This window comes from Pinus tabuliformis, chromosome J (assembly GCF_031772625.1).
Source record: "Pinus tabuliformis cultivar Carrire ecotype Pingquan chromosome J, CPIR1, whole genome shotgun sequence".
In the NCBI taxonomy this organism is placed as follows: domain Eukaryota; kingdom Viridiplantae; phylum Streptophyta; class Pinopsida; order Pinales; family Pinaceae; genus Pinus; species Pinus tabuliformis.
The window spans coordinates 872816805-872842766 of record NC_142295.1 but is presented as its reverse complement, the minus strand read 5'-3'; the positions used below and the strand labels follow the sequence as shown (position 1 = coordinate 872842766).

At 38.9% G+C, this 25962-nt stretch overlaps 1 protein-coding gene across 3 annotated transcripts in view; it reads left to right on the top strand.

Annotated features, from left to right (window-relative positions):
* The window catches only part of LOC149229456 (uncharacterized), a 369375-nt gene that overhangs the window by 97642 nt on the left and 245771 nt on the right, over positions 1 to 25962 (top strand). For all 3 annotated transcript variants that reach the window (XM_089378658.1, XM_089378657.1, XM_089378659.1), the window contains exon 2: positions 12317 to 12453. In XM_089378658.1, the coding sequence (XP_089234784.1) occupies positions 12317 to 12453 (137 nt within the window). The remainder of the gene's footprint in view (positions 1 to 12316; positions 12454 to 25962) is intronic.

The following is a 25962-nucleotide window of genomic DNA, read 5'->3' as shown; positions in this document are numbered from 1 at the left end:
ATTTCTCCTGCTTGGACCAGGCGGAGGAAAACCAATCTGAAATCAAGTGCAGGAAAGAGAATTTATCTACTTCACACAACGGATCCGCTTTCACTCAGACAGGAATGCATGTGCTTAAAATTAAATCACACTTGACAATGTAAACACAAATTACAAGAAAATAGGAAATAGGGTAAACGTGCTGGGTTGGCTGGGACCTAGCCAACCAGCGCATTTCCGCTTTAAATAAAAACGCTGCTTAGTACTTTAATCAATTCATCTGCGCAAGAAACATGAGGCGGAACTCCCTTTTATTAATTCATTGAGGCAAGTACATACGTTAATACATCGTCCAACCCAGATTCGGGCGATAACAAAATACAACAACTTGTTACCGCCTCTCTGGCTGTGTCTCTGTTCTATCAAAAACTCCCTCTAGTCCTATTTACATTCTACATTATATAGATCTTTGGCCAAAGGCCAAAATAGATCATTCAACCGATTACATAACCAAACGCAGAATTTAGCTTTTCGGCCTTCAAAATTAGATAGTTAGCAAAACTGGCTGTAGCCAATCTCCAGCTTTCGTCCTTCACAGATTCGATCTCGACTGCCTTTGGATCGATCTTGTTGTCATGGTTGAAGCTGCTCAAAACGAGGCGGTGATCAAGGAGGTTTGGATCTACTACAAGGATTTGCTGTGCTGGCAATGGTGCAAGATCTGATCCTGCACTAGGATCAACGGTCATGGTAAGTACTCTAACTACCAAATAAACATTGGAGATATCGATAAGTTACAAAGAGTGATTAAAAGTAAGAAATCATGTAATAAATGATTAATTAATGCTAAGTTAAATTAAAAGTATGAAAAATAAAGTTTATACGAAATATGTCATCGTGCTTGGACTGGTGCAAGATGAGGGTGTATAAAAGAGGTAAAACAACGGTAAATGGTTATGATTTAGGAAGGGGAAAATGGCAAAAAGAGAGCAAATTAGGGGGCTAACATCCTCCCATCCCTAAGCTGTTGTGTGTCCTCACACAACTCTTTACCTTTGCAAAAAACCTTCAAAACTTTGAGCATTCCAGCTCAATCCTGCTCTGGCATACTGACATCAGCCTGCAATGTTTTAGACTTCTTCTTTCTGATGTTCTTTAGTTTCTTTGTCACCTTTTTAAGTCGCTTGAAACATTGCGCAGCTCGGTACTTCCAAACTCTAACTTCTCCTTTCTTTTTCTGGATCTCTGCAGTTAATTCTTCTTTACTCTGTTCTTTATCCTCCTGCGCTTTAGCTATGAGCTATTCTAAGTTCTACACTTGAAGTTCTAGTTCAACTATCCCAGCAGCAGGAGTTACCAAATCTTTTTCTTCTTTTGTCTCGACAGGGGCTGTGTCTTCCTCAGGGACATCAATATCCCTCATGGTTACATTAGGAAATTCTTCTTCTTCTGGTTCTTCTTCTTGCACTGGTGCAGAAGGGGATTCAACGTCCTGTGGGGACTGTGGCTCTTTGCTTGCACCAAATTCTTTATTCTTTTTCCAGGGCCTTTTAATGAAATCTGCCAACAGAGTGTCATCTTCGACCTCTGCAAATTTTGCTGCATCCGCAAGGACTGACAAGTTGTCTTCTTTGGGGGTCTGTGCTTATACTGGTGGCGTAGGAGGAGTCTCTTCAACAGGTGCACTAGTTGTCTTCTTATTTGAAGATGGGGCCCTTTCTTCTTTTGATTTTTCAGGTCGTTTCCTTTTTGCACTAGTGCAAGAAGGACTCCCCTTTACATTCTTACTCGGACCTTTGCTTGTGCTGGCAGGGTCCTCTGTCTCCTTTCCAGCAGCTGTCTTTTTATGTAGTTGTTTTAACAGCGCCCCCCAGGTCATGCCTTTAATTTCTAATTGTTTCTGGACCAAAATCTTTATCAGGCCATGGTGATATAACTTCTTGTCGGCCTGGTCTGCCCGTCCGTCCCGCACACCCTTGGCCATTTTTTCCAAGCTCTTAAGCAAAAAATAAGGGAAATTCATCCTCCACCGGATGTGCCGAGCGGCTTCAAAATGCTGCAACATCCTAAAATGGTACACAAAAGTGCGGGAGTACCTTCCCTCACAGGTTATGAATTTCTGTAGGATGAAAAGGAGGTCCTGCCACTGTCCCAGCAGGGCACTGCGCGGAACTCCTTCCTTCCAATCTACCTTCATCTTCTTTTCAACGACGAAACGCTGCCATCGCTTCCTTTCTAGTTTCTGATTTTTAAACCATTGCTCACCAGTGTTTTCCAAGCCTGTTGGATCACTTCATAAGGTCCCATCCAACGTGTATGGAATTTCCCTTTAAAAATTTTAAATCTAGAATCATAAAGGAGCACCCAATCACCTGGTTGGAATTGCTTTTTCTGAATAGACTTGTCATGCCACCTTTTGCGTTGCTGCTGAATTAGTATGTTCTGCTGAACAACATCCCTACGAAATTCATCTAACTCATTTAATTGGAGAAGACACTGTTGTTGTGCCTCAGAGAGATCTAGTCCTAACTGAACTGTAGTTCTGAAAGTTTTGATCTGGAATTCAATTGGTAACAGAACCTGTTTGCCATATACCAGCTCATATGGTGTATGTCTCGTGCTATTTCTCCAAGTGGTTCTATATGCCCACAAAGCTTTTGGTAATATTTTAGCCGTCTTTCCGATGAATATTTACTGTCTTTGTAAGAATGGACTCAATCACTTTGTTTGTGGATTCCACCTGGCCATTTGCTTGTGGGTGATACGGTGTGGATTTCCTGTGCCGGATCTTGTATTGCTCCATCACACCCTGTACCAGATTAGAAATAAACTGCGGACCATTGTCAAAAACAATTTCTCTAGGCACACCAAATCTAGTAAAGATTTCAGTAAAAAGAAAATCAACAACTTTTTCTGTAGCAAAGGAAACAACTTTAGCTTCTACCCATTTTGTAACAAAATCTGTACAAACCAAGATATGCTTTTTACTTAATGACATTGGATTTATTGGCCCTATAAAATCAATAGCCCATTTTTCAAACGGCTCGATCATAACTTGGGGGCATAAAGGCATTTCATTGGTTTGATTAGGCTGGCCCATTCGTTGACAGCTATCACATCGCCTGACATACTGTTTGGCATCCTTAAACAAGGAAGGCCAAAAGTAACCAACATGCAATACTTTATATGCAGTCCGCTTATCAGCGAAGTGGCCTCCACAAGGTTCATCATGAGCGGATTTCAATATGTCAAACACTTCCTCCTCTCTTACACACCTATGGATAATCAGGTCTGGACCAGTGTAAAAGAGATCTCCTTGAATCCAAGAGTATGCAACACTTTTCTTAATAATATTCCGCTTTCCATGAGCAGACAAGTGGGGTGGTGTTTTCCCAGTAACCAAGTAATTAGCAATGTCAGCAAACCACGGAGAATTTGTTGACATAGCAAAAAGATGTTCATCCGGAAAATCATCATTAACAGGAGTTGCTTCACCAGGATTATCTAATCTAGAAAGAAAATATGCTACAACATTAGATTTTCTTGGTCCATCAACAATAGTAATATTAAATTCCTGCAACAATAGTAACCACCTAGTCACTCTACCGCTAGTTAATGGTTTGTTCATCAAATATTTAATCGCGGAATGATCAATATGTACAAATACTTCATATCCTGTAATATAGTGCCTGAACTTATTAATTGCAAAAATTAGAGCTAGAAACTCTTTGTCTGTAACTGTATAATTTAATTCAGCAGAAGACAAATTCTTACTAATATAATAAATAGCATAGGATTACTTATTTTCCTCTTGTCCTAACGCTGCGCTAATAGCAAAATCTGAAGCATCAGAGGAAATGTGAAAAGGCAGGGACCAGTTAGGACCTCTCAAAACTGGTGCATGTACTAACTTTTCCTTCAATGTTTCAAAACACTGTTGGCAAGCTGTGGTCCAAGAAAATTCACTATCCTTAGCTAGAAGTCGGAAAAGAGGGGTAGCTATCTTAGAAAAATTTTCAATGAATCTTCTATAGTAACCAGCATGTCCTAAAAAACCTCTTACTTCCCTTTGAGTTTTGGGTGCAGGAAGATGTAGAATGATTTCAATCTTTGTTGGATCAACCTGGATACCTTTACCAGAAATCAAATGGCCAAGTACCACTCCCGCTTTGCACATTAATCTACATTTCTTGTCACTCAAGGTGAGATGGGCTTCCTGACAACGAAGAAGTACTTTCTCCAGATTTTTGAGAGCTTCTTGAAAAGAATCACCAAACACAGAAAAGTCATCCATATAAATTTCTACAAATTCTAGATCAGCAAAAATGGCAAAGTCTGCGCTTTGAAAGGTAGCTAGGGCATTACATAAACCAAAGGGAAGCACTTTATAAGCAAATGTACCCCATGGACATGTAAAAGTAGTTTTATCCTAATCTTCGGGTGCAATTTGTATTTGGTTATAGCCACTGAAGCCATCCAAAAAGGAAAAATATTTCTTTCCTGCAAGGGTATCAAGCACCTGGTCAATGAAAGGGAGAGGGAAATAATCTTTGAGAGTGGCTTTGTTTAATTCTCGATAATCAATACAAATACGCCATCTTCCATCTTTCTTAGGTACTAGCACTAATGGAGAGACCCATTGACTGTCAGAAATATGATAGATAAAACCGGCATCCAAGAGTTTCTGTACTTCTTCCTTCACAATATCTCTTAGAGCTGGATTCATTCACCTTTGGGGTTGTCGAACAGGTCGGGTTCCTTCCTGAATATAGATATGATGTGTACAAGTTTCAGGAGGAATACCCTTCATATCTTCATAGCCCCAAGCAAAGGCACTAAGATGGTTTTGCAACAAATTCACAAGCTGCTCCTGCTGAGATGAGTCCAAATCTGAACTAATATGCAAGGATTTACCGGGGCTAATCTCAACAAGAGTAGTATCAGGGTCAGGAGTACTCAAGGGAGTGGTCAAATGCAGCGGTACAGAAGAATGAAAATCACGATTCTCTTGAAAATCTAGGCTAAAAATCTAGCTCAATGGCTCAAAATTAGGCATAGTGTCTAGATTATTCAGGAAATCTTGGATCTCATTTTCTTGTGAAGACCCAGTATAATGATGGATAAGGGAAATGGAATGAGTCTCCTCATCACTGCTTTGATCCAACCATAAAGTATCTCGGAGATCCTGAATGGATCTGGCAGGGGGGTATAAGGTAACTTCCTTCCTAGAATCTCCATACGAAATATACATATCACTGGAACAACATCCAATATATGCATTGGCCGTAGCAAGCCATGGTCGACCCAAGCTCAAGGGATGTCCTCCTACTGGGTTCTTTGGCTGAAGCACAATGAAATCAGCAGGATATTCCCAAGAATCTAATGAGATGATCACATTATCCAATACTTCTTTTGGCTTAATTTTAGATCTATTTGCTAATTCAAGCACAGTGGGAGTAGGGCAAAGATGGGATAATCGAAGTTGATCCATGGTTTGCTTAGTCATGACATTAATGGCTGCCCCTAGGTCTATAAGAACATTAGAGACAAGGACATTACCAATCTGAACTAAGACAACAGGGTTTCCGGGATCAATATATTTTTCCATAGACACACATCCCGTCATCAACTCTACTGCCCTATCAACAAATTGAATGGTTTGAGGTTCCAATCTCTTCCTCCCGGGTTTCTTGAGACAGAGTTCCTTAATAGTCTTGGTACAAATGGGGATCTCTTTGATGGCTTGAAGCAAAGGTATCTTAATGAAAAGATTCCGAAGCTCTGATGCCAAGCTAGTCTCAGAAATAGGCTCACTTCTTTCCATTACTAGCTTCTCTGGGAAGGGACGCTGGTTGGAAGAAGATGGCAAGGATTCAGAGGGTAAGGGCTACTTAGTGATAGCTTTTGGAGAATGGTTAAGAGTTTTCTCTTCTCCTTTCTCTTCAACAATCACTGTAGGTTGCTTCTGATTTTTTGATGTTACAGTCCTTCCCGATCTTAATTGAATATCATGAACCCCAACTGGAATAGATTGGTACTCGAATGGTAAAGGTGGGTTTGTTACATAGATCATTTGCACTGCTTTATTATTGTTAGGATTGGGCATAGGTTGAGCAGGCAACTGAGGAGGTCGAAAAGGTGGAGGTAAAGGCAACGGTGGAGTAGACTGACTCGGAAGTTGAGGCATTGAATAAGGTGTATGCGTAGATGGATATGACTGCATGGGTGGCTGGTAGGAATATGGAGAATGAGTTGGCCCTCTCCAACCTTGTTGCCATGGTTGAGAAGGTTGCCCATGCTGATATTGATTCCCATACTGCCACTACTGATTAGTGTTAGGATAAGAATATGCATGTGAATTATAACCAAAATAGTGTGGAGAAAATTCAGGAGCCATACCTGCACCTACCTGAGGCCAATTTATTCTTGCTCCCATAGCATACAAGTATTCAGCTTCAGGCTGTCCCCCTGTAAATACAACTTTAAGTCCTGGTATAGAGGGACATTTTTCTGTGACATGGTCTTCTGCACAAATAGCACACTTATTAGTTTCTTTCAAATTAAGAGGACATTCTTTAGGAGGATGCTTATCTCTACATTTAGGACAGAAAATACATAATGACTCTTGTTCCTTCATGAGTTTTTGCTGAAATTTTAAAGAGTCCAACTGTTTGGTAACAATATTCATTATATCAATTTTCATGTTTTCCATTTTATTTTCTAGTCCAATAATCATAGCATCAGTAGATTCAGTTTTTCTATTTCTATTTCGAGTTCCTCTACCGGATCTATACTGATTTCTTGAAAATTTCCTGCATAATTCACAAATTTGTTCAAAAGTTTGCTGAGAAATATCACCTTGTCCTAACAGATTTAAATTATTTCTAGCATTATCAGTAAGTCCTCTTAAGAACAAGGTTCTAATAGTACTGGGATCAAGCTTAAGTTTCAACCTTTGTAAAATATACATAAATCTTTCTAGGTAATCTTCAAGAGTTTCATCATCATCCTGTATGATTGTAAAAATCTCATCTTGCATGTCTCGAGTTTTGCAATATTCTTGATATTTAGACAAAAACACTCTCTTCATCTGTTCCCAAGAGGTTATAGTGTTTCCTCCTAACCCCATAAACCAGCGTAGAGCTGAGTCCTTGAGAGTAACAAGAAATAATCTTAACTTCTGAGCGTCAGTTGAATAATCATAACTTCTACACAGAATATCAAACTCGAATAGAAAAGAGTCAAGATCTTCATGAACTTTACCATGGAAATGAGGGAGAGCTGATGGTGGAATATTCTTCATTTGCGCCACAGTATCAGGGTCCACAATTGGAAACACAAAAGTGGATTGTTCTCCACTTACCTGGTTTTCACCAGTCCCTTCCACATGATCTTCATGGTCCGCCATTGTTTCCCTTTTACTTGAACCGCTCTCAACAAGCTGAACCACACCTGAGCTGTTGTCACCAGAATCTAGGTGGACTGTTCCTGCGTGATGGGTTTGAATTGGATTGGGCTTCCTGCTTACAAAAGGAGACCTAATATGAGAATTGTTTTCAAAATTCTTTTAGCCCTTAGTGGGCTTCGAACCCTTACCTTTTCTAGGCATTCATTTCAAAAGAAAGAAAAATAATAAACAACTTATAATAAAAAAATGCTGTCAGAAATCAATTAACACCAGTAAAATTCCTTCAAAGAAGATTTTCCGAACAATACTGCAAAAATAAAGGAAAAATTACCTCTATTGTATAATCAGAAAATTCTTACCAAATCAAATCGCCTCCCCGGAAACGACGCCAAAATGTTGGGTGCAGGAATTACACTTAAGCAAACTCCTCAACACTTAATTTGTCAACCCAGGGGATCCGTAAACTTAGAGACGAAGCACAGGCAATGCCAGAGATGGTATGAATATTTCTAATATAAATCCCTACTTTCTTTAAAGGAAAGATTGTAGAATCAAATTAAAAAGAGAAAAAGGCAACTTGAACCATCAAAATAATCTAAGACTGGAACAAGGAAGAATGCATTTGCAAGAGGGAATTAAAGATAAAGGGCAATCACTCTAGCTAATTATTGTTTAACTACTGAGTGTGTGTTTTTCTTTAGCAGAGACACTTAGCAGTCTCATCAGATGGGACCTTAAACCTGCTCCTTTAGAGATTTCCTTCTTGCACTAATCTGTCCTGTACTATCATAGTCTGCTGGCACTAGTGCAGGAACAAAGATTTATGCAGAAGGTATGGTGTCTTTACTAAAGGCTTTTTACTTCCTGCAAGGCCTTGAACTTTTCCAGGGTCAAAGCACTCAGATCCCGTGGCAAGAAACTAGTTCTTGCACCGGATCAGAGCTTCCTGCACTTGGCATTTAATTCTTAAAATGAGTGCTTAATTATTGCAAGTGCTATTATATTGTTAAATCGAATTGCACACACAAAAAGTGAATGTTTCTGATCTTGACAGAGTGCAGGAATAAAGAAACAATCAATATACATTTATCGTGTCATAAGCATTTAATGAAAGAAAAAAGATTGTGGGAAGTAGACTAAAAAGGTTCATTGCATCACACCAACGTGCACTGGTGCAGGTTCATTTCTCCTGCTTGGACCAGGGAGGGAAAACCAATCAAATAGAATATGCAGAAAAGGAGATATCACACCAACGTGCACTGGTGCAGGGTTATTTCTCCTGCTTGGACCAGGCGGAGGAAAACCAATCTGAAATCAAGTGCAGGAAAGGGAATTTATCTACTTCACACAACGGATCCGCTTTCACTCAGACAGGAATGCATGTGCTTAAAATTAAATCACACTTGACAATGTAAACACAAATTACAAGAAAACGGGAAATGGGGTAAACGTGCTGGGTTGGCTGGGCCCTAGCCAACCAACGCGTTTCCCCTTTAAATAAAAATGCTGCTCAGTACTTTAATCAATTCATCAACTCAAATACAGAAACGCGATTTGTGAAACATGAGGCAGAGCTCCCTTTTATTAATTCACTGAGGCAAGTACATACGTTAATACATTGTCCAGCCCAGATTCGGGCGATAACAAAATACAACAACTTGTTACCGCCTCTCTGGCTGTGTCTCTGTTCTATCAAAAACTTCCTTTAGTCCTATTTACATTCTACATTATATAGATCTTTGGCCAAAGGCCAAAATAGATCATTCAACCGATTACATAACCAAACACAGAATTTAGCTTTTCGGCCTTCAAAATTAGACAGTTAGCAAAACTGGCCGTAGCCAATCTCCAGCTTTCGTCCTTCATAGATTCGATCTCGGCTGCCTTTGGATCGATCTTGCTGTCGTGGTTGAAGCTGCTCAAAACGAGGCAATTCGATCTTGGCTGCCTTTGGATCGATCTTGCTGTCGTGGTTGAAGCTGCTCAAAACGAGGCAGTGATCAAGGAGGTTCGGATCTGCTGCAAGGATTTGCTGTGCTGGCAACGATGCAAGATCCGATCCTGCACTAGGATCAATGGTCATGGTAAGTACTCTAACTACCAAATAAACATTGGAGATATCGATAAGTTACAAAGAGTGATTAAAAGTAAGAAACATGTAATAAATGATTAATTAATGCTAAGTTAAATTACAAGTATGAAAAATAAAGTTTATATGTAATATGTCACCGTGCTTGGACTGGTGCAAGATGAGGGTGTATAAAAGAGGTAAAACAACGGCAAATGGTTATGATTTAGGAAGGGGAAAATGGCAAAAAGAGAGCAAATTAGGGGGCTAACAGGGACAATCTTGGGTTCCTTAATGATGGAGGGGGCTCATCTAGGGTCCATAGGAACTAGGGTGATGGCCATGGATAAGTGGTAGAGCTCATGTTTAGGTGAGCCGGTTAGGAACCCATTTGTACTCTGATAAACTGCATAATAATATAACCCTTTGAATAGCTACACCGGTTTTCCTGCATTGGGTTTTTCCGGGGACATTGGTCCAAAAATAACGGTGTCACTTGTGTGCTTGTTTTCTTTCAGTTGATGATCTGTAGATGTTGATACTATACTTGTGTTTATTTTTAGTATTTACATGGTAAATAACTTGTTAAGTAATTAAACAAGTAGGAAGAAATAAACCATATAGTACAGGAAGAATTTCTAACGGGTTAGACTTAGAAATTCCAACAACCAAAACTACCACAAAGCATTGCGGCCTTCTCCCTTCTCCAAGTCTGGTAACTCGCTCTCCTAGATGACTGCTCCTGCACCCTTTTTAGGCTTGTTTAGCCCTCTAAACAACCCTTACAGGACTGCGATATAGTCATCATAGGTCCGTCACCTACTTGGAATAATTCCCACGCCACAACTAGCCCAAAACAACTCCTTTTTGCTGCTGTCCACCTCAGACTTTGAGCTCCTACCCTTCGCTAGGCATTAGGACAAGTATGCACCCTGAATAGGCCTCTCGCCCCCTTGTTCTAGGTCAGTATAGACCCTCAACCCCTTCTATAGCTTCTGTTCTGAAGTGAGGCTTGTTCATGAGGTCTTTGCCACACAAGAATGTCCCACAAACACACGAAAACAACCCACAAATACTCCTCTCCTATGCGGCCTTGCTGCAAGGTTAATTCGACACCCAAACAATCATAGAAAATCTCCAACACTAGGCTTCTCCTCCTTCATTTGGTTGTTCCTAACCTGCGACTCTTACAAAGGTACAAATGTGGTCGAATTTATCTCTTGTGTTGCTCTAGGATGGTGAGAAATGACTCCAACTTCATGTTGTATTTATACTAAACACAAGGGCTCCAAAATTTCGTCCAAGAGGGCTTGACAACTTGTCATTAGGCCTGTTAACACTAGGCCAACTTGACTTCTTCTCATGCAAACCCACACTCTAACTTCAAAAATTCATAACTCAACAACGACAACTTGGAATTGGACTATTCCCTATGCATTGGATTTGTCCTCGATATCTACTATCATCCTCATCCATCTCATATCGCAATCTCGTCATGGGTTTGTTCCAAACATTGATGGGTACAAAACCCCAAGCTTGGGTTTCAAGCCCACAAGGCTACTTGTGGATCTCCTTCCTCCAAACCCTTGATCCTCAAGGCTTGGAATACCTCCCAAGATTACAAAAATCAACAGGGACCACATGGCTGGCTCAAGTGGCGGAGACAAAGGCACATCTAGCTATCTGGTGGCTGCAAGGGGCTACTGGATGCCGGCTGAGGACCATCTAGGAGAAAATTTTCTCCTCTACATAATACCCATTGGTAGTGGGTAACAATTACTTTTCAGTACATCTAAAGTACAATACTGCAATGGATAAATTGTGAGGATACTAAAACAAAGACAAGAGAAGGCTACCTCTTTTCCTCCTAATACCATTAAAAATGTGGTTAAGTTGGCGAAAGATCCAATAGACCCTTGGTAACACAAGGGTGTTTACTTGATTCCATGTTTTTGTGGAAGATTCTATATAGGGGAGACAGGTAGATCTGTACAAGTCCGGGTTCAAGAACACAATGCAGACATTATTCACAATCACATAGAAAAATCAGCATTGGCATAGAACTTTCATATAAATCTAAACATCATATCTCCCTCTAAGACACCAAGGTTATAGATAAGGTCAAACACCACTCCAAGTGATGTATAAAGGAGGCACCTGAAATAGAAAGACATCTAAACGTTTAAACGGAGAGGATGACTTAAAATTTTATGAAACTTGGAGACCCATTATTCATCACCTAAGGCATTAACGATCTGATTAATGTCATAAAATATAAACACTGATTAGAATATTGAAGATTTATACTAAGCTTCCATGACATCCCTATCCCTATGAGGCTTAAAAACATATATTGATAAGAACAAAACTCACTGCTTTGATTTTGATTAATTCTCGTTGATGGACCAGGGAGTGGGTTGAAATGTTGACAAAATAAATATGAATGCTGATGTTTCAGAGAAAAGTGAACCTTTAACTTGATCAACACATGGATTCCAAGGCCATATATAATGTTAGAATCTAGTATATAATGGCAGGCCTAGGCTATCTTGGGAATTGTTTCTCAGATATTCTAGTGAACATTAATCTTTTGTTGTGCTTGTTAAGTGTCTTATAAATGTTATGTGATTCATACATTACCTAAACGTGTGCAAGTAATGTCAATTGTTTATCCAATTTTTTAATTTAGGGACTGGTATTGATACTAGAGTAAAAGTTTCTGGCTTTTCAATTCAATCCTTTCTCCAATTAAGCAATGCACCTCTTATTATTGAAATTACCATGTCATTAATTTAAACAACTTCCCCCCTTTTTTCTTTCTTAACGACTTTCAAATGTGATGTTTTACTTTTGTGGCATAGGTGCAAGGGAAACACGTAATAAAGCTACTTCAAGCTCAATTTCTAGATTGTTTTACAATCATCAAAGAACTAGAATTAAAGGAGTTTCTAGGCGAAAGGGGCCAGCTCTTGTAAAGCGTGTGGTAGCAGAAGCTGTGGTATGTTAATAGTAGTATTTCTGATCCTGCTCAAACATTCTCCATTTCAAAATTTCATCAATGTTAGAACTAGACTTTACATTGTTTTATTAGTTGGTTGTTTTCTTTAGGAGTTTGCAACCAATTTCCTTTTACATATTTTGTTCCCTTCTTAAATCTTGAGCTTGGTGTTAATAGATACAAGCTCTCTTAGTAGAAATAATGGTGATCATCTTGTCTTATTCTATGCTAAACATTTAAACAAATATATAACGTATGGTATTTTCATTGTTAGGATTTGGATTTGTCAAAATCCTAACATGCTTTTTAAACTCAATTGTGATGTCATTTTGTTTTATTTTTTGATAAGTTTTTTCCAAGACAATGCCATCTTTCCTTATGTATCATCTGCTATCCAGTTTTTGGATCTTCTTCATCAAAGAGTTGTGTTTGCTTGAATATGCTCATTATATTTTTCCTTGTAATTCTTCTCATTTCGTTGTAAAGATGTAGATCCATTGCTATGCCCCTAAGTATCTTGAGTTGTAAAATTCTATTCAAGTGCATAAATACATTGAAAATATTCTTGGTTGTTTTTTTAGCCACAATGTTGTTTGTATTTGACTGCTTTTTTTTTATTATTTCTTTCAAATTATGATTGATGTTGTGTATTGACAACCAGAAACAAACAAGTGGGGAAGCCCTAATTGCTTTCTTCCATGTAGTGTATTAGCTCCTCAACGACAAAGAACATTAGTCTTAGGATTGAATTTACTTGTTGACAAAATAGAATTAGATTTTGTTTATCTTATTTCCGATAACAATAGCAAGAAGAAAAACAATAACAAAAACCTCTCCAAAATTATACAAGGAAGTACAAGAGTTTGCAAATAGATGAGCTCTTTTATTAATGATAGCACTTGTCTCAAGCGAACAACAACAATTACAATTTTATGAGCCTAGCCTTTATAGATGAACTTCTGATGGCTCGTTGGACTCTCCAAATAAAATATTGCTAGTCTTCCACAATATGGAGCTTATCAATTTTTTAATTCCATAAAAATTTTACAAATTAATTTAATTATTCCCCAAGGGGGATCGACTTGACTATCTTTCCCAAAGAAGAGCATGAATTCCCTTTGAAAATGCATCGTTGGTTGTCAAGAGTCAAATTATGGTCCCTCCTTATCTCCAACGTCTAGCTTGATGGTCCACTTGCGAAGTTCAACTTGCCTTTTTGTTGGTGCGAATTGTCCTTGGAGGTTTGACATGGTCTCTTGGCCATTAATTTCTTTCCAATAGTTATATTTTCAGTCTATCATCTTAATTTATTGGTCCAAGTTGGTTGCAATGGCTAATATATCCTTATCCAACCACTATATTTGACCCAATGGCTACTTTTTGACTTGTTTAATATTGACTTTTACTTGCACAACTCGACTTGGGCCCACCAACTCTAGATCTCCAAAGACCTTGCCCTTCTGGAAAATTCGGAACATGGATTTTGTTGCTCAAGTCCTGATTTGTATTGGGTATGTCTCTATTTTTCCAATCATCTAGGGCTTTGCTACATCATCACCTTGACTTCCAAGTCATCTTGCCCTTGTGAATGATCTCTAATGCCTTTCATGATCTCAAAATTCTGACACCTGGGTATTCTTCCTCTTGTCGAGCTCATCACTTGAGATGTAATGTATGCAAGATTCTACCCAATACTTTGCCTGAAAATCTATGTGGAGTATTCCCCTATCTTGCTAACCAAGTTTGACCACGCCATAACTCCTCACTAGATGCTTTTATCCAAAAAATTCCATGTGACATGGAATCCTCTAATCATATTCTGCAATTTGAGCTTGGGTTGAGTTTTTGACCACTTGGAATATTTTGCATTGGGAAACATGCATTGCCTCAAGAAACATGAAAGTTGTCATAAGAGACTGCTATGTTATGAGAGCTATCATGAGTAATATTGCACCAAGGCCAGGGTCACCTACAGGGTCTATAGACATTAACCGTGTGGAATGACAAAGGTGCACCTTGACACGAGCCCATACACTAGTGATCATCCTTACAACACCAAGCTCCCATAAAACCATGAGTCCTCATGAGAAATCCATTAATGTTCTCCAACCCAATTAGGGATGCTAGGTAATGCTTTCAAGGGACGGGACATGGTCCAACCAAAACAAAATGGATACATACTCAAACCGACAAGACACAGGTCTAAGATACCTAATATAGGGCCTCACATGGTTTTTACACGGCTTTCGCCTATAACCTTGGGCTTAGAATGGTGGTGAATGTTGCATTGAAAAAATCCATGTACCCCCATTGACAGAGGGGTAATAACTCTACTCAGGAGGATGTGAGAACCTCAGAATCTTCCACCTATCACTTGAGAAGTCATCATGAAAACATGAGTACCCTATGAGAGAATCAAATCGAAGACCTATTCCTCCCTAACATAACAATAAAATCAAAATGAAATGACAATTATTCTAGGAAATGAAATGCTATCTAACTAATAAAATAAAGACAATGTGAAATATAACTAACTAAGAAAGCAAATAACAACACATCAATGAACATGAAATTACATGAGCAAAATCGAAAACTAAGCCAAGTTGGAGATGCACCTCTGACAATGCTATGTTATACCTTTATAGTACAATTTTAAAGTTTGCCCATTAATGAGCAAAGTTAGCCTCTCACCATCTAGATGGCCAATGGGGAATGAATTCTCACTTGCAACTTCAAGAATTATATAAGGGCATGTTGACCACTCAGTGTCAACTACCCCTTGAGTGGAGTATAATGCGGAGCAGTCAGATTTTTTTTTCCAGATTTCATCATCATCATCCAGCTTCTGGTCATCATAATGTAATCCAAATTCTGCAGCCCTATGGGCCATGATGTAAAAATAATTCTAGTATGTTTATAAAGCCATGTAAAACATCTAGGTAAGCCTATGATTTTTACCAAAGAGTTTCACTCTAGGGAGTTTTTTTTCCTTTGCCAATTATTTGTGTTTTTAAACATTTATAATTGGCAATTTTTTTCTCCCGAGCATGCCCCAAATCTAGAGTGGGGCTTGTTGGTGGGGTCTTAGGTGAGTCCTAGTGTATAGAGTCCATGTATTCTCATACTAGATCATCTGTAAAGTGTCGCAGAATTTGGTTGAGTCTAGAGGTCATATTTTTATTGTCAAAATTTCCCTTCTGAAATGGGATGTCTATGTAATATTTGATGTAAAAGGTGTTTTCTATAGAGGTTCTAGGGGGTGTGAGTACTCAAAATAATACCTCAAATCCTAAAATTTCTATCTAGATACAATTTGAGGGTAGAAAAATATGTCTAAAGCCCTCTAGAGTCATTATTTTATTTTCTAGCAAAAAATGACAAAATAATTAGCCAAAAAATTAGTCAAAAATCAAATTGAGATAAAGTAAAAATTTCTCCAGTTGGAAAAATAATTAAAAAGGGAATGTGCACTTTCCAAAAAAGGGATCAAACTAAAAGTTGTTCTCAAGTCTCATTTCTAAGGTAGAAAAGTCCCTCAAAAATTCGTTGGGCTAGAAAGAAAATATTTCTCAAGGGAAACCAATTTTCCCTGGTCCAGGTGGTTGTTTTGAATGAGGGAATTTCAAGAAAGATATTTTTGAAGATATTCTAGTGGTCCGAAAGCGCCTAGAGGTCAAATATTGGTCCATCCAAGTCATCAATCAAGGAAATCGGACTTTTCTATGGATCTGTGCAACAATAATCAAGGGTTCGAATTATTTTGAGGAGGATCACACCATGGATAAAGGCAACTAGCAGTTTTTTCCACTTGAAGGCTCTCACACTCTCATTTTTTTATATAAGGAAGCTCTAAGCTCCTCAACAACAAGAATGTAAAATCTTGAGCTCCTGTTCAAGTGAAGCTTTGATACCTTTGTAATATTCTTTCTGAGCAATAAAGTAAAGTCTTTGGGGGCAAAGCTATGGTGTTATTCTTCAGTTATATGGTAATATCTTTCTGATCTATTGTGCTTCATGTTCTACTAATGTTTTATTATTGTTATTTCCATTAGCTCTTGAAGATTCATTGGTGTATAGTTATCTTGCATCATTGTTTAGATCTGGAGAAACACTTTAGGATTGAGTAGATCTATTGGTTTTCGGTTAAACCCTTAGACTCCTCTTCCACTGTGCTATCCAAATCTCTGTGGATCTAACAAAAATCCTTTCAAGTGTGTAGAAAATAATATCATTGATCAGATCTTGGATACTTGGGGACATTCTCGGTTGAATTAACCAACTATTTAGGGCATAGAAGCTGAAGAACCCATAGTGGGTCATCTGAAGACTCATCATTCGAAATAAGAAAGGGGGTTTTCTTGCCATTTGCTCTAGATCAAATTTTATCTATCTTTAAAATCTTTCAAAATTATTTTAGAGCTTTAAATGAATAGATCTACTATTTGAAGAGCTTATTATTGTAAATTTGTAAATAAATCTTGTATATATTTTCTCCTAACCTTGTATATAATTTCCATCTATTTTGTATATATTTGTTGGGTTTTCTTGAGTTTTTCTCTACAGATCTGAAGAGAAGGCATCGATTTTGGCTTGGATCTAGTTGTATATATTTTTTGCAGGATTGATCCCATTGAAATCTGAAGGAAAATTGTTTTCTGAAGCCAAGATCACCCTCCTAGCCTAGACGACTAGGGTTTTGAGGGCAGCGAAGAAATTTTGAAGCCGTCTAGCCTTTCTCGTGTGGCCACAAAAGTTTGGAGGCCTATTTTGCATCTAGATTGAATTCTCTCCAAGGGTTCCCGCTCCATATAATTTTTGTAAAATTTTTTGAGGGGTTTTGCTTGGGGTTTTGGCCATTTTCACTCTCTAGACCTCATTTTATAGTAGCCGCTAAACTTGGAAGGCTTGTTTTGGTATATATCAAGGGTTTGATTCATAATTTGTGGCTCAAATAATTTTTTTGAGACCTTTTCTTGAGGGCTGCTAGCATTTTTGGGGTCTTTCTCTAGGCTGCAAGCCCTCTAGGGCTTTAATTTTTTGCCTTTGATTTTATTTGCTAACCCTTGTCAATTTTGCAGAGATTCAATGAAATTTTGAGAGGGTTTCACCAAAATTTTTGGGCATAGAATCATTTCTTAAAGGCTTATTCTCATTTGCAAATTTTTTGAAGAGGCTGAATATCATTAGAGCCTTTTTTCCTCAAGGCCGAGGGCTCCTAGAGGAGCTTTCTCTTTGACTGGTGCGAAGAGCTGATTGGTGTGGGAAGACCGAATTTTTTTTGGAAGAATTTTGAGCCTTCATCCTTAATCAATCACCATAAAAAATTTAATAAAATTCAAATAAAAATTAAAGTAATTTTCTGAGCAGGCTGTAAGGTCTTGGAGGCCTTCCTTCACCTAGGTCATGGGCATTCAATGACTGGTATCCATCCTTGTTGAAGGCCGAGAGTTCTTGGAGGGTTAGATTAGTTGTTTGGAGTATTTGCAATCATAATCATAAGCTGATCTGATTTGACTTTGTATCTTGAGGAGGTTGTGTTGTGAAGTTCTTTCATCATTGTAATTCTCCTTGAGTTGAAGAGTCCTTTCCCTTTGTCAAAAGGACTTCTTCTTTTGTAACATAATAGAAAAGGATCTTGTTCTTGAGGGAGCTTGGGACCTCAATCCCATGGTATCCCACGTCCTTATTTAAAAGGGAGTGCTTCTGTTTCTCTTAGTCTTTAGATCTAACTTATGACCCTGTCTCTCTCACATTGCTAGTTTCATTGTTATCATAGTTTAGATACGATCTCTTTAGTTGCATTCAGTAATTGATCTAATTGCATTTGAAACATCTCTTGTCTTTGTTTCACTTGCAATTCAGATTTAAAGTAGTCTTTCTAATATCTTTTTAGCAATCTCATTTGCCATCATTCACTTGTGCTTTCATTATATAACTTTGCTTGTTTCCTTTGTATAATATAAGTAAAGACATCTTAAGAAGCATTTCTTGTTAAAGGAATTTAGGACATTTCCCTAACATCTAATCTAATTGCATCTCTCTTGTTTTATTGAGTAATCTTAAAATTTGTTTCATTAATGATTAAGCAATAATCTTGTGTTTTAAGTGCCTATCATAAATCTTGGTTATAATTTTCCTTTATTGAAGCATTATTGTTATTGAATCTTGTAACGACCCATCTAAATTGATCCATTATATAAAGTTTTAAACTTTATAATAAAACAAATATGATGAAATTTAAATAATAAATATGTTAAGTTTTATAAATATAATTAAACTTTATAAACATATATAAGTTAAATTTTATAAAATATATAATTAAACTTTATAATATATATATATATTAAATTTTATAAAATATATAATTGAACTTTATAATATATATTAATTAAATTTTATAAAATATATAATGGAACTTTATAATATATATAAATTAAATTTTATAAAATATATAATGGAACTTTATAATATATATAAATTAAATTTTATAAAATATATAACTGAACTTTATAAACATACATAATCTAAAAGCGTAAAACTAAACTATATGCTAAAACATACCAAAAATCATTGCAGGACCCTTTTAAAAGGGGGCGCTTTCAACCAACTGAAAATTGATAACAGAGCGCACTTGCCAGGAAAATATCTGAGAGCTTAAATTGCATGGAAGGCGTGTCGAGTCGAGGGAAGGCGGTGGCTGCAGGTAGGAGGGCGGCCACCGCCAGGCCCGTAGATAAAACCGGCAGCCTGGATCGAGAGTGGGGGGGAAAAACCAGAGAGGAGCAGAGAGAACCAGAAGCAGAAATTCACCAGGAGAAAACCAGGAGAAGATAATTATCCATTGGAAGAGCTTTAAGCCGTCTGAGGTTCTGGGCACGGAGGGACAGAGAGCTTCTGTTGAGAAGCTTTCTGGATTGAGCAGCTAGGTTTGCTCAGTCTGGTTGGGTGGTATTGGTCTCCCGGAGATTGGATCAAAATAGCCACGACATCACCAGCAGAATCACCAGTTCAGTAGCAGAATCAGCAGCAGTTAAGGTAAGTACAAATTTAATTCTTCAGGTTTTCTGTATTTCAGATTCTAGTTACTGTGTGTTTGGTTATTACAGATGGTATCAGAGCCCAGTGTTCAAACCCTTTGGGACCTCACAGGAACTACATAACCGAAAACATACGTATTTGCTCTGTCAAATTCTGCGTAGAATCATATTAAAAACCAGGGTCTGCGTAGAATGAGAAGCACAACCTCTCTTGTGAAAAGGGCTGCCAATTAAATCCGGCCCGGTCGAATAATGGACTTGGCCACGATACTGAACTCCGCCCTTGTTAACTTGATCACCTGAAAGAATGCGATTACTCAGGCTGCTCTGTGGCTGAGGTAACGAGTCACTGCTTTTGCTTCTCTTAATCAGGGAAGAAAGGAATATTCAGTTACAAAATTCTCGGCTTCGCAATAATAAGGCACCCCTGCTTACCTTCTATCAGGTGACTGTCGTATCTACCTTCTGTTTTCCTTGAAATTAGCCATAGCTTCACTGCCTTTCATTGATTGCATTGAGAATGATGAGATTTTATTTGTCAGTCATGAAAATTATTTGAAAAAAAAAATGGGAAGATTGAAGACCAGAAACCGAGTTCACGGGTGAAATTGACAATCAAATCGAAAAATAAGTGGGGTGGGGATATCAGCAGGGCAGCCCCCAAAACCCTCAAAGGACCAAGCCATGGTAGGTCAGTTTTCAAGGTGATTAAGGAGCAGCTCAGCTGGGTCCTTTTTCCGTCGCTTTGGGTGTCTAAAATAAAATCGAAGCGTGCTAAATTGAGCTCTAGGAGTCGTTCTGGATGTTACGGTGGTCTAAAAATTCTTTAATGCTCTATAGTCTGGTTGTGCATTTAGAGTCGTCCGAATTGAATTTTGGGATTGCCAATTCCATATTGTTAGAAGGCTTGTACTATACTCAGTTCTAGTGGTGTGCCAGTGGGTGGGGTTGAGTTTATCACCAATTTGCCATGTTGCAACACTGTGTGTGGGTGACGATACTGGCGTGGTTGATCGATGACTGGTCATTAGCTGTCATCCAAGAACCACTGGTCCAATCCTGCTTGTAATTACCCTGAAATAGCAAGTTGGTTTATCGACTGCTGGAATGAATATGGTTAGCCAGTAATCTTACGCTTGCGGCATTGCAGCTCTAATACCCATCGACCATTGGTCCAAACCTGGTTTATCTTTTTTCTTTTGAAACCTAGGAACTCTGGTTTTGACTTTGCACGTTGGCATCTTCGCTGTTAAAATGGGTGACATCTGGTTTGTGACAGATGTAGGCATGTTATAACATAGTGTCTCTGTGTGTGCACATGATGATGATACCATGATTAAGCTGGGGTTCTCCAGATGTTTCCAATTAATCATTGGGCTGAGCCAACTTCCTTTTTCTTTGTTCCAAGGATACAGACTTGGATTTTAACACTCACGATTGCTATTCAGCCAAACTGTCGTTGATGGTTTGAGGTTTTTGTGGGCCGTGGCTTATCATGAGATGTACAGAGTAATAAACGTGAAGGGCACAAACTACACTGTGGTTTCAGACAAACCGTAATTAGTGGCCGGAAATTTAGTGTGCATATACTTGCCTGTAAACAAATTGTTTTGTTGTGATTAATATCCAAAACAGCCGTTGATGGGCGTTTTGCCTTTTATAAACCAAGACTGGACCTCAATTGTGCAACTTTTGCTTGTGAAGGCTTTCCTAAGCAATCTACTCTGGTCACGAAACTGTTTTCAGTGTTTTCCTTTATTAAAAATATGCTTCTTATTACCTATTAATAAAACAATATGTACAACGAGAGCATGATACAAAAAATGGGTGACAGAAAGTCCATTGCCATAGGGTTAAAACTGCAATTCAAATCTCACTACTAGAAATTAAAATGGGGCATTAACCATAGGAAATCTTGTAGAAACTGAATACAACTCACTGACATCAAATTATTGACCCCGGGTCCTTCAATAGATATGCAGATGACAAAATTTAGTATCTGATCCCATCATTCTTTTTAAAAAAAATATCAATTTGTTTGTTTTTGAAAACTGGTCAGGGATGAAATCTTAAAAGCAATCCATCATGGCGTGAGAGAGGAACTATGTAATACAGGAATCATATCAATGACAGGTATGTTACCGATGTGCATTGTAAACGAGACATCTAACATTTTCATTTTGTGGATGTTGTTAGGTAAATAAACTTTAGGTGCCTTACCTTAGGGGCTAATACCCATACACTTTTGCATTATTCATATTAGGATAGAATACCCTGCATTAGGACAAGGAGGTCGTGAGACCACCCTCCTTGACCTCGGTACCAGTAAGATCCGCCTAGCGGGTAAAAATAGCAAAACTATACCCGTTTATGAATGTGATGTTGCAAAAGGAAATTGTGTGTTAAAATTCGGTTATCCACCTCAAAATTTTTACGGGATTTTATTATGTGTTCAGGAACCATCACAATGGTAAAGACGTATGAGCGACGACGACGTGATCAGGCAGCATCACCACCATTAATGCCGCCACCGTCGCCATCATCATCCCCATCACCATCGTCACCGCCAAGACCATCATCAGCACCAATCGCCCCAGCGCCAGAGTTGACTATGATAATGAACTCCTTGGAAGCCTTATTGGAAACATTAAAAGAATCAACTAAGGCTAAAACCAAAGAGGAATTTCAGCATGTAACCACCAGTTCAGCGGAACCAAATAATTTTGAGCCCAGAAGATCGAGAGAAGACATTTCTAGGGAGCTTCAGAAAATTAGACTCCCAGAATTCTCAGGAGGTCGAGCAGGTGAACGCGCTGAAGCATGGTTGGAGGGAATGAACCGATGCTTTAGGTTAAGAGAATATTCGCCTTCAGCAAAAACAAAAATTGCCGTGTTTCAACTAAAGGAAAGTGCCTTGATTTGGTGGGGAAATCTGGAAAAGCAGCTGCACCTTACATCGGATAATGTCCCTTGGGAACTATTTGAGGAAAGGTTCCGCGCAAAGTATTTGCCTCCATACTTCCAACAACAGCAAGCCAGAGCCTTCCATACATTAATTCAGGGAAATAAAACGGTGGAAGAATACGAGATAAGGTTTATGGAACTTGTAAAATACATTCACTACTTAGATTCTGATGAACGTCAAGCTGAACGCTTCATATTTGGGTTAAATCCTCGCATAAGAGCCTTGGTAAGCATGTGGAAACCCTCATCAGTAGCCGAGGCAGTCGAATGTGGTCGTTATGCAGAAGAGCACCTTGGAATCAAAAAAGATATGGGGCCAGCAGGGCCTTTACAACCAGGATTTCCAGGGAAGGCTCCCCGGAACTTTTTCAGAGGAGGTAGCTCGAGGCCACCTTACGGTAACAGGTTTACCCCAAGTGTGGGGACAAGAGTTCCCATGGCAGTAAACACTATAGCCACGGAATCGTCCAACACCAGACCATGGGCATCGCGAGGGACTGCCGGTAGAGGAAGGAGTGCGAGAGGAATCAACATGGGAGGACGCGGCTCGTTCTCTAGAAATTCACACCTTGATTCAAGAGGATCAGCGCAGCTCAATTGTTGGGGATGTGGGGGACCGCATTTCCAGCGTGATTGCCCAGAAGCTTCATCGAATATACTGCATAGGACTGGGAAGGAGCCGATATCAGCCAATCGAAGTAATCATAGAATTCATGCAGTAGTCAACCACGACCAAGCAACCCATCAATCCACTGTAGTGGAATCTTCAGGTATTATCAATGGCATAAAACTCAAAATCTTATTTGATACTGGTGCCACAGATAGTTTCATTTCGTCATATGCATTAAACAAATGTGGGTTGGCAGCTCGTAGACAAAATGATTTCCACCAATTGGAAATGGCCTCAGGAGAACTCCAAACCGTGGGCTTGAGTGTGGATCAATGCAAAATTGACCTAGGGGTCTGTTCGACTAAACTAAAAGTCTATGTCACAGCCTTAGGAACGTATGATCTTATCATAGGTATGGATTGGCTGGAAGCTCACCAAGCTTGGGTGGATTGTTATGGAAAAAGGATTCTGGGCATAAATGACGAGGGAGAAGTAATCCAAATTCAAGGAACCAAGAGGGAAGTTTCTTTACGCTACATTTCGGCAATGTAGGCGAAGCGTTGTTTAAGAAAGGGTTGTCAGGCTTATGCAATTCACGAAGTAAGCCAAGAAAAAGGGCCATCCTTAGAACAATATCCGGTGTTAGCCGAGTTCCCGGATGTATTTCCAAAGGAACTGCCTGGATTACCCCCGGTAAGAGAATTGGATCTCACTATTGAATTAAAGCCAGGTACCCAACCGATCTCTAAAACGCCTTATAGAATGACAGCTCCAGAACTTCAGGAATTGCAAATCCAGTTGAAGGAACTACTCGATATAGGGCATATCTGGCCCAGTACCTCACCTTGGGGCGCTCCTGTAATTTTTGTGAAGAAGAAAGATGGATCCTTAAGATTATGCATAGACTATGGAGACTTGAATCGAGCTATAGTAAAGAATCAATACCCTATGCCGCGAATCGATGATCTTTTCGATCAAATGAAAGGAGCTGTTGTCTTTTCAAAAATTGATCTTCGATCAGGGTATCATCAGCTAAGGATTTTTGAAAATGATATCTCTAAGACCGCATTCCGGACACGTTTTGGACACTATGAATTTACTGTGGTACCATTTGGGTTAACAAATGCGCCAACCGTATTCATGAATCTTATGAACAGTGTTTTCCGTCAATATCTTGATAAATTTGTACAAGTCTTTTTAGATGATATTCTCATCTATTCCAAGAATGAGGAAGAGCATGAAGATCATTTGCGGATAGTATTGTCCTGCCTTAGAGAACGTCAGTTATATGGAAAACTATCCAAGTGTTCTTTTTTTCAGGAAAAGATTCATTATTTGGGTCACATCATATCAGGTGAAGGGATTTCAGTAGATCCTGAGAAGGTAAAAGCGATCATGGAATGGCCAATACCGAAAAATGCACATGAGATTCGAAGCTTTATGGGTTTAGCCGGTTATTACCGGAGATTTGTGGAGGGATTCTCCAAAATCGCAAAGCCAATCACAACCCTTCAGCGTAAAGGTGTTAAGTATGAGTGGACCGAAGAATGTAATAAAGCATTCTCTGAACTCAAAAGACTACTCACTAGTGCACCAATCCTAAGAGTCCCTGATATGGGCAAAGACTTTACGGTATGTACTGATGCATCCAAGCAAGGGCTGGGTGCAGTATTGATGCAGGATAAGGGAGTGATAGCTTATGCTTCCAGAAAGCTAAAACCTCATGAAGAACTCTATGCTACTCACGATTTAGAATTGGCCGCTGTAATGCTAGCTTTAAAGATTTGGAGACACTATCTGGTGGGACGAAATTTTACACTTAAAAGCGACCATCAAAGTTTACAATATTTGTTCACCCAAAGAGACTTAAATGCCAGGCAAAGACGATGGAGTGAATTCCTAAGTGAATATGACTTCGGAATATCATATATTAAGGGAAAAGAAAATGTAGTAGCCGATGCTTTAAGCAGGAGACCTCGGATATTTTCTCTCATACCCATTAAAGTGGACTTAAGACAACGAGTACTGGATCGTCTTATAAAATACGGCTGGTATTTAAAGGTGAGAGCAAGTCTTGAGGGAATTAAGGCAAAAGAATCTAAATTTGAGGGTTATGAATTAGAAAACGATGGGATCTTACGATTCCATGGAAGGATGTACATTCCTGATGATAAAGATCTTCGAGATACCATCCTTGGGGAAGCCCACAAAGCAGTATATTGTGCTCATCCTGGAGTAGGGAAAATGTATGCGGATACCAAGAAACTCTTCTTTTGGGCAGGCATGAAGCGTGATATCACTCAATTTGTTGCAAAATGTTTGGAATGTCAGCAAGTAAAGGCAGATCATTGTCACCTAGCGGGCCTCTTACAACCCCACGACATTCCTATGTCTAAATGGGAGACCATTTCTATGGATTTTATCACTGGACTACCTCTTACTTCTCAAAGACACAATGCCATTCTGGTAGTGGTGGATAAATTAACAAAAAGCGCCCATTTCATTCCGGTAAGAGATACTTATGATGTTGCTGACGTAGCTCGAGTATTCATAAATGAAATTATCAGATTTCATGGAGTACCTAAGAAGATTATATCCGATAGAGATTCGCGATTCACTTCCAGATTCTGGACTTGCATGCAGACAGCCTTAGGTACTCAGCTAAATTTAAGCACTGCTTACCATCCTGAGACTGATGGGCAAACTGAAAGAGTAAATCAAGTACTTGAAGACATGTTGCGAATGTATGTAATGGATCAGCAATCACACTGGGAAAAGTATTTACCCTTAGTCGAATTCGCATACAACAACAGTTACCACAGTTCGATTGGGATGCCTCCATTTGAAGCTTTATATGGCAGACCTTGCAGAACACCGTTAAGTTGGGACAGGTTAGAA